At 49.2% G+C, this 9699-nt stretch overlaps 2 protein-coding genes across 5 annotated transcripts in view; one reads left to right on the top strand and one right to left on the bottom strand.

The window, feature by feature from the left end:
• The first annotated feature begins 291 nt into the window (after positions 1–291).
• CXCR3 (C-X-C motif chemokine receptor 3) lies at positions 292–2013 on the top strand. The gene is given in 2 exon segments (XM_035288550.3): positions 292–426; positions 428–2013. Coding segments are annotated over 2 exon segments (1317 nt in total). The 3' UTR covers positions 1610–2013.
• A 2404-nt stretch (positions 2014–4417) lies between these two features.
• GCNA (germ cell nuclear acidic peptidase) overlaps positions 4418–9699 on the bottom strand; it is a 39026-nt gene continuing 33744 nt past the window's right edge. For all 4 annotated transcript variants that reach the window (XM_035288492.3, XM_078364207.1, XM_035288489.3 and 1 more), the window contains 3 exons: positions 9346–9451; positions 7650–7812; positions 4418–5494 (listed from right to left, as the gene is read on the bottom strand). In XM_035288492.3, coding sequence (XP_035144383.1) covers positions 5412–5494; positions 7650–7812; positions 9346–9451 — 352 coding nt within the window. In that variant the 3' untranslated portion in view covers positions 4418–5411. The remainder of the gene's footprint in view (positions 5495–7649; positions 7813–9345; positions 9452–9699) is intronic.

Here is a 9699-nt window from a genome sequence, read left to right as displayed (position 1 = left end):
CAGTGCCAGTTGCATGCATTTGGGGGGCGTGGTGACTTATAGAGAGGCCACATGGGGGGCAGGAAGTTGGGGTCCCCAGAGAAGAACCGAAGAGGGAAGAAGAGGGTCAATAACTGGAAAAGGGAATTGTAGAGAGGCAGGTGGTTGAACTAGGTGGCGGGGTGGAGCACTGAGGACGCAAGGCAAGCCGTGAAGAGAGAGCTGGGAGAGCGAGGACAGCAGGCAGAGAAGGCTCTGGGCACCTTAGGGACATTCTTCCTCCTGCCCAGGGGTCCCTGGGCTGATGGGATCATGCAGAAGAGTGAGAGAGAAGCAGCCTTTGAGAAGGGAAGTCACCATCCCAGAGCCCAGGCTGAGCGGACGGAGTTGAGGTCTGGCCCTGGAAGACGGGCGGGGACAGTTGCAGGGCCTGCCTTCAGGAGAAGCTGCTCAATCACAGAGGAAGTCAGGTGCAATTACAAAGCAGTTCCTGTCAGGCCTTTACACAGCCCCTTCCTCCCTGTTCCCTTCCTCGCAGGTGAGTGACCGCCAAGTGCTAAGTGAGGCTGAGGTTGCCGCCCTCCTGAACTTCAGCTCTTCCTATGACTATGGAGAAAACGAGAGTGACTTGTGCTGTACTTCCCCGCCCTGCCCACAGGACTTCAGCCTGAACTTCGACCGGGCCTTCCTGCCGGCCCTCTACAGCCTCCTCTTTCTGCTGGGGCTCCTGGGCAATGGCACGGTGGCAGCTGTGCTGCTGAGCCAGCGGGCAGCCCTGAGCAGCACCGACACCTTCCTGCTCCACCTGGCCGTGGCAGACATGCTGCTGGTGCTGACGCTCCCGCTCTGGGCAGTGGATGCTGCCATTCAGTGGGTCTTTGGCTCTGGCCTCTGCAAAGTGGCAGGTGCCCTCTTCAACATCAACTTCTATGCAGGGGCCCTCCTGCTAGCTTGCATCAGCTTTGACCGCTACCTGAACATAGTGCACGCCACCCAGCTCTACCGTAGGGGGCCCCCGGCCCGCGTGACCTTCACCTGCCTGGCCGTCTGGGGGCTCTGCCTGCTCTTCGCCCTCCCAGACTTCATCTTCCTGTCAGCCCACCACGACGAGCGCCTCAACGCCACCCAGTGCCAGTACACTTTCCCGCAGGTGGGCCGCACAGCTCTGCGGGTGCTGCAGCTGGTGGCTGGTTTCCTGCTGCCCCTGCTGGTCATGGCCTACTGCTACGCCCGCATCCTTGCCGTGCTGCTGGTCTCCAGGGGCCAGCGTCGCCTGCGAGCCATGCGGCTGGTGGTGGTGGTCGTGGTGGCCTTTGCCCTCTGCTGGACCCCCTATCACCTGGTGGTGCTGGTGGACATCCTCATGGACATAGGCACCTTGGCCCGCAACTGTGGCCAAGAAAGCCAGGTAGACGTGGCCAAATCAGTCACTTCAGGCCTGGGCTACATGCACTGCTGCCTCAACCCGCTGCTCTATGCCTTTGTAGGGGTCAAGTTCCGGGAGCGAATGTGGATGCTGCTCTTGCGCCTGGGCTGCCCCAACCAGAGAGGGCTCCAGAGGCAGCCATCGTCTTCCCGCCGGGATTCATCCTGGTCTGAGACCTCAGAGGCCTCCTACTCAGGCTTGTGAGGCCAGAATCCGGGCTCTCCTTTCACCGACAGTCTGATTTCCCCGCATTCCAGGCTCCTTCCTCCCTCTCTGCTGGGCTGGCAGGCGCTGGCTCTCCCCATATCCTCACTCCCGGGATTCACTGGCAGCCCCAGCACCACCAGGTCTCCCGGAAAGCCACCCTCCCAGTTCTGAGGACTGCACCATTGCTGCTCCTTAGCTGCCAAGTCCCATCCTGCCGCCCAAGGTGGCTGCCTGGAGTCTCATTGCCCTTCTCATTTGGAAACTAAAACTTCACCTTCCCCAAGTGCAGGGAGTACAAGGCGCAGCATGGAGGGCACTGCCCCATGAAGCCACAGCCCAGGCCTCCAGCTCAGCAGTGACTGTGGCCATGGTCCCCAAGACCTCTAGATTTGCTCTTTTATATTTACATCTAAAATTCTGCTTAAAACTTTTTAATAAACAAGATCGTCAGGACCAGGGTGTGTTCGTGCATCATTACAGCCCCCACCTGGGCTCCAGGAGCACTTCCTGCTTCTCCTTGCCTGGCCCTGGGTCTGTGCCAGCCCATCCTGCCTTCATCAATGTCTGCACCCTTGTCTCTGCCCTTGTGGGCATTCCTGTTCTACTCACAAGGAAACACCCAAGTACATGGGTGCAGAGTGAGCAGTTAGATAGCTGGTTGGCATAATTGGGGAAGGGGCCATCAGTCATGAACATGAGAGCTCTGCACTCCAGCAGCTCAGGACAGCAGGCAAGATATGCATGAAACTAGTGAAACCCAGCAGCAGCCTGGGCCATGGGGCAAATAAGTGGCACAGTGAACCCAGAGCTCAGGGCACTGAAGGTTGGAGCCATTTGGGAAGGCTTCTTAAAGACTTAAAGGGCAAGTAGTATTTCCAGGCATAAGGGAGGACAGTAGTAAAGGTGGGAAGGCTGAAAGTAAGAATGAAAGGTAGTTTGGCATCAGGTGATGGTATTGGAAACCAGCTAGAAGGCCCTACTCATTTTTCAGATGAGTGATACAAGCACTTACTAGGGAAATGGTTGTGGGCTTGAAGAAAAGCAAGGCCAGATGACTTGCCAAGTCATTAGCACATAGCCACCTGGAGGAGGGCTGTGGGGAGCATCATTCCAGGGCTATCAATGAGATTGAAGTGAGGGGAGAAAACAACTGGGGCTTCCCAGAAAGGCAGATGACAGGATTACTCAGTTAAAACAGGTGATGGGGTGGGTTTACTGCATCGTCAGTGGCCCCTACTTAAGTCACTGATGTGCTAGGATCCAGTTTCACAAGCCGGCTGGGCCCCTGCTGAAACTGCAGATATAGCTACAGGTGGGAATGGGGAGGAAGAATCTGAAGAGTTAGCTGGGAAAGCTCATCCCACCATATAAACACACCAGCCTACTTTGTAGCCACGAGACACTCCAAGCTTCTAGAAAATTAAGGAAGGAAGGGAAATGACAGAATGCACCTTGCCTAGAAAAAGTATCAGGATAGTCAAAATACCTGTGGCTGACTGAAAACGTGGGCACCAAGACACCCACACACTAATCCCCAGAATTTGTGTTACCTCAGATGGCAAAAGGGAAATGAGGTTACCATTCAGCTGACTTGAAGAGGCTCCTGGATTATCCAGATGGGCCCAAAGGAATCACAAGCATCCAATCAGCTGTCTTGAAGAGACTCCTGGATTATCCAGATGGTCCCAAAGGAATCACAAACATCCTTTAAAACTGAAAGAGAGGCTGGGAGCGGTGGCTCACACCTGAAATCCCAGCACTTTGGGAGGCCGGGGCAGGCGGATCACTTGAGGTCAGGAGTTTGAGACCAGCCTGGCCAGCATGGCTAAACTCTGTCTACTAAAAACACAAAAATTAGCTAAATGCAGTGGTGCATGCCTGTAATTCCAGCTACTTGGGAGGCTGAGGCAGGAGAATCACTTGAAACCAGGAGGTGGAGGTTGCAGTGAACTAAGACAGCACCACTGCACTCCAGCCTGGGCGACAGTGAGACTCCATCTCATAAAAAAAAAAAAAAAAATTTATATATATATATATATATATATATAAGTAAAGGTAAAAGAGGGAGGGAGCAAGGGAGTGAGAGAGGGAGCTGCTGACCAAGGAAGTGTGAGCAGCCTCTAAAAGGCAGAAAAGGCCAGCTGAGGTGGCTCATGCCTGTAATCCTAACACTGGGAAGCCGTGGGTGGATCACTTGAAGTCAGGAGTTTGAGACCACCCTGGCCAACACGGTGAGTGACTAGTAGTCAATACTAAAACTACAAAAATTAGGTGGGCATGGTGGCAGGTGCCTGTAATACCAGCTACCTGGGAGGCTGAGGCAGGAGAATCACTTGAACCCAGGAGGCGAAGGTTGCAGTGAGCCAAGATTGCACCACTGCACTCCAGCCTGGGTGACAGAGCAAGACTGTCTCCAAAAAAAAAAAAAGGGAAGAAAATACAAGGCAACAGATTTCAGGAAGGCACACAGCCCTGCTGACACCCTGATTTTAGCCCAGTGACACCAGTGATAGACTATCTGACCCCCAGAACTGTGTGTTGTTTTAAGCCGCTATGCTTGTAATTTGCTGCAGCACCCAAAGAAAACAAATACAATGTGGGTCCCAGTCCACACCCTGAATCGCTATAAGTAGGGAGGCTGCTAAGTTCTTACGGGCAGTCACAGAAGCCAGAGAAACATGGAGTGCAGCACGCTCCTCTAGACATGTCCTGGAGGGCTTCAGATGTCCAGTGTCTTGGACAGAAGACCAGACGGTCTGTTTTGCTCTAGGTGCAGGAAGTCAATGAACAGACTCTGCTAACAAGTGAGATGCATACAACTTTTATTTTTTGATTACATGGCTCAGATAGTTTCAATCAACATCATCAGAAACATTTATGAAACACGTTTGTCTTTCCTGTCTACATAGATGTCACAGTAGCCCTGATGTTTAAGTGTTGCCTCTAAGATTTTTCCTTTCAAGCATTCTCCTCTTTCTCTCAACCTGCCACTCTCAAAACCTCATTTTTCTTGTGCATTTTGTCCTACTTGTGAAACCTATGGAGCCAAGTGTCTTTCCTCTATGCAGGTGTCACAGTAGCTCTGGTGTTTAAGTGTTACCACTAAAACTTGTCCTCATGCCAGCATTCTCCTTTCTCTCCACCTGCCACTCTTGAAAACTCACTTTTCTTTTGCATTTTGTCTTACATGTGACAACTATGGGGCTGAAAAAAGACCCAAGGTAGATCCCAAAGGCTACAGATCTACCCTGTCAAGGGCACAGAATGGTTAGCAATAGAGCCCCTGGTTAAGCTCAATTGTCATTAATAACATGAATCTTAAATTCTAATATTACTTACTTGACAGTACCTAAATTCTAATATTCCTAACTTCACAAAAACAAACTTTTCTAAAATTTTTTAACAGTAAAAAATACAGCTCACTTGTCTGTAGGTAGGATGACAGACAACTGCAGAAAACAAAAACATATATAGCTCACATAAATATACCCTCAGATAACCTTAAGAATTCTTTATCAGCTGGGCGTGGTGGCTCACGCCTGTAATCCAAGCAGTTTGGAAGCCAAGGTGGCCTGATCACCTGAGGTTGGGAGTTCAAGACAAGCCTGACCAACATGGTGAAACCCTGTCTTTATTTAAAAAAAAAAAATCTCTATTACCTTAAAATTCCTACCAAATGTTTTCATCACATCCCTGTGGCTAATCCCACCCATCTCCTGCAGAATTTTTCTATAATACTTCTGTATATACAGAGCAAATGGTCGCACTTGGGGCACAATGTGGGTCCCATCTTTCCAAGTTAATGGGACCATGACCAGAGACACCTTGTACTTGACGTACATGAAGCATATGGCATCCAATGATCTGGTGTAGCAGCCAATCCTGGGAAGGAAAGGAACAAAACAAAACGAAAGAATCAGTCACTGTTCCTTAGCATCAGATCTGAGATGCTGGTCTTGAGCCCAAAGCAAGAATTTTCTCTGAGTTGTCAGAGACCGGGGCACCAAGCTGCAGCAGGGGTCAGCCCGGCTCAAATTACACAAGAAAAAGGAAAAAGAGAACATGGGAAGGAGGAAAGGTTCTCCTTCTCAATTCAGACAGCCGCCTACTTAAAAATCACTCGAGAGCCACTTGGAGGCCCCAGCAAAACATAACTGGGAAAAGTCTGAGGATAAGAGTCTTAGCTGGTTTTGCACTCAGTACATTCATAATGGACCTTGTAGTTAATCTTATAGCTATAGCAACAGGTGGCCTTGGGCAGCTCCGGGTGCACCTGTGGATTTCCTGGCATAATACTTCCATGTGTCACCGTAAGAATCATGGAAACCATCAGCCAGGAGGCAGCATGGCATATTTCATGGATCAAGGTATCCTGGATTCGATCTTGAAAGAAGAATAGAAGGCTGGGTGCGGTGGCTCAAGCCTGTAATCCCAGCACTTTGGGAGGCTGAGGCGGGTGGATCACCTGAGGTCAGGAGTTTGAAACCAGCCTGACCAAAAAATGGTGAAACCCTGTCTCAAAAAAAAAAAAAAAAAAAAAAAGAATGGAAAGAAATTGTGAGCACTAAAACCAGTCCTCTTCTTTTTTTTTGTTTGAGACAGAGTCTCGTTTTGTCACCCCAGCATAGTGGCGTGAGCTCAGCTCACTGCAACCTCCACCTCCCAAGTTCAAGCAATTCTCCTGCCTCAGCCTCGAGTAGCTGGGATTACAGGTACACACCACCACACCCAGCTGATTTTTTGTATTTTTTTGTTTTTCAGTAGAGATGGGGTTTTGCCATGTTGGCTAGGCTGGTCCTGAACTCTTGACCTCAAGTGATCCACCCACCTCGGCCTCCCAAAGCGCTGGGATTACAGGCCTGAGCCACTGAGCCCAGCCCCAATCCTCTTCTTATATGCTACTCAACAATCCCTCGACTTTCAGCCCCATCAGACACAAGGCTATCTTCCAGAAGCACATGCAGGTGGGCATGAGTGTTACCTTCCCAGGATTCTCAAAGTGAAATTTCCACCTACTTCAACCCGATATTGTTTATGGCAAAGAGCCTTCGGTGAGCAGGTCTTTTTGGAGCAGCTCCAACATGCTCATCTTTTTGTGAGGCACTGCCAGAAAAACATCCAGACAAGATCTAGTTTCTGCCCTCTAGGAACAGAGGTGGGTGGACAGTGTGGGAAGCAATCACTATGGCCATGAGATCCGCTTAGGAGAAGCTCCATGGAGAAGATGAGACCTCAGGGGCTCTTACTAATTGATTGAATTTGCAAAGTCAGGAAGGTCATTCTGGGTGTGGTAAAACATGACTATGTGGCACATTTTTAAAAACATTTTAGAGACTGAATCTCGCTATATTGCCCAGGCTGGAGTGAAATGGCTATTCACAGGTGTGATCATAGTGTAGGCTCAAGCGAGCCTGTCAACTCAGCCTCTCAAGTAACTGGGACTACAGGTGTGTGCCACCACACCCAGCCTGTGGTTTATGTTTTGAAGGCCAGTGTGAAGAGAGCCTGTCTGGGCCATGGGCTAGTAGTAGAGTACTGAGAGACAAGATCGGCCAAGGAGAATGGGAGCAGATTACAATGGCCTCAAAAGCCAGGCTCTAGGCCTTGAAAAACCCTGGTTTCTCAGCAGGAAAGCAATGTAGTAGCATGCGGGAGACCAAACGAAGCAGGGATGAAGGCCTGTCTTTGGATGGAGGCACAGTTGGAGAAGAAACGGTGAGCTACTGTGAAGGAAGATTTGGTGACTGGCTAGACAATAGGGAACCTTGAACCTCAGCTCCCAAGACCATGAAGATGCTACTGCTGGCAGAGGGGAAATGCAGAGAGAAAGGCAGGCCCGGTAGAAAGTTGAATGGGCTTGATTCACAGGATGGTGAGATATCCAGTAATTATGTTCTCTAAGCAACACACAGTATAGCTGCCCACCCAAAAGTGACAGTTCAAGCTGTGACACAGGCTACCAACTAGGAGTAATTTCACAGGCACAGTGTCAGAAGGAAAGAGCATAGTGGTGAAACTGCCACAATCCCGCCATCACCTTCAGAGAGTTGCATGCCAATCTGGATCTTTGCTGAGACTTTCACGCCAATCTGGATCTCAGCAAAGCACTGACTCGTTTGGTATGGCATCTCACTAGTGCTGCATGAGCCGGCAGTTCTCAGCATCTTGTTATTCCAGGAACTCCGTCGTTTCTCTTGCAGCTGAGAATGAAAAGCAAATGAAAGGAATCAGAAAGCAGTTTAGTTTTTTTTTTTCCAGACAGTTTTTGCTCTTGTTGCCCAGACTGGAGTACAATGACACAATCTCAGCTCACTGCAACTTCCGCCTCCCAGGTTCAAGCGATTCTCCTGCCTCAGCCTCACAAGTAGCTGGGATTACAGGCATGTACCACCACACCCAGCTAATTTTTTGTATTGACGGGGTTTTACCATGTTGGTCAGGCTGGTCTTGAACTCCTAACCTCAGGTGATCCACCTGTCTTGGCCTCCCAAAGTGGTGGGATTATAGGCGTGAGCCACTGCACCTGGCCCAGAAAGCAGTTTTAAGCAGACTAGAATATATTAGTTCCAGAATTTTTTACCATCTAATAAAAAGGAAAAGAAACTTTCTCCCCCAGGTTCTTGGCTCAGAGCAAGTTTGAGAAGAAACTTATTCAAAGAGCACACAAATCAAAACATTCCGGGGAGAATAAAAGCCACATTTAAGTCTGGGTAAAGACAACGAAAAGGCAATCAGGACATAAGGGCGACTGCTAGAACACGTGAGTGCAGGACTTGGGCTCTCTTGCCCTTGGGGCAGCTAAGGAGAGAAGAACAAGCCTGCTGAGGTGGGTGGGGCTGAACTGAAAATGCAACTTAGAACACTTCAGGTTCCACCCATCTGATGTGACACCACTGTCATCAAGAAAGGCACCAAAAGCGAGGGAATCTTTAGGAATATATGAGAACTTCCCTCCAGAAAGTTGTGTCACCAGAGACAATAAAGTCTGAAAAATCTAATGACCAATAGGTCTCTCTGCCTCCAGATTTTATCCAATCCAGTCCATAACCACAGGTTACTGTCAGGTTTTCTTTCAGCAGGTTAATTTCATTCGCTCCCTGATGCACCCTATCCCTATGCAGTGGTGCCTACTGATGTAAATTTAACCTGCTCCAACCTGATTCCCAAGGCCCTCCAGTATCTGATCCTAAACTATCAAAAAATAAGAACTTACTACATCCTAGGCCCTGTTCTAACGCATTGTATGTGTATTAACTTATGTAAGGGTAACAATAATCCTATAAGGTGATAAGTATCATGTCCCCATTTTACAGAGGAAGAAACTGAGGCCAAGTAACTTGCTCAAGGTAACACAGCTCTTTTCCATTATCCTTCCACATGAATCCTCTCTTCCTGATTGTCAAGCCTCAACTCTCCCTCTCCCCTCTCCTGTTGTTCTCACCACTTACCATCCTTTAAGAACAGAGTCTCACTTCCTCCAGGCAATCTTACTTCCTGGCTGTTGAGGCTCTCAATGATTTCTCTCTGCGCTGATCTCCTGTGGTAACAGCCGTCTGTCCTACACATTATAACTCATACACATTCTCTACTGCTTTCACCTGTACGAGGGCTCGTCTCACAACCTCAACTGCCTCTGCTCAAGGGTGGGAAGTATACACGGTTAGCACACCTCACTGCGCCAAGAGTACTGGTGTATAGCAGGTGCTCAATCAACGCTCGTTCACTAACCCTACCTTTTTATCACAGTTGGTTCTGTTAAACAGGTCGTAGATTCTAGAGTGTTTCTTTGACTTTCCAAGGCCATGTAGGAAACTTCCATGGACTTTGCACTTACAAGTCCTACAAAGGTAAATTCAATTGAGATTTATGTAGCTAAACAGAGAGAAGGAATGCACGCGTTAAGTGTCTTGTGAAGAGACCCTGAAAACCTGTAGCTCCCTCTTCCTTCTAGTTCCTTAGATGAGGGCATTTCCCAAGCATCCGTCTGTAGCCTTTTCTCTTCGCTCTTTGCAACCCTCAGAGGTGTGAAGCCCATGGTTTCAACTTCAATGAGTCTTATCCCCACAACTGTATCTGCACTCTGGAGC

The sequence above is a fragment of the Callithrix jacchus genome, chromosome X, assembly GCF_049354715.1.
Source record: "Callithrix jacchus isolate 240 chromosome X, calJac240_pri, whole genome shotgun sequence".
Lineage (NCBI taxonomy): Eukaryota > Metazoa > Chordata > Mammalia > Primates > Cebidae > Callithrix > Callithrix jacchus.
The sequence above is the reverse complement of the archived record's forward strand: the minus strand, read 5'-3'. Positions and strand labels throughout refer to the sequence as shown.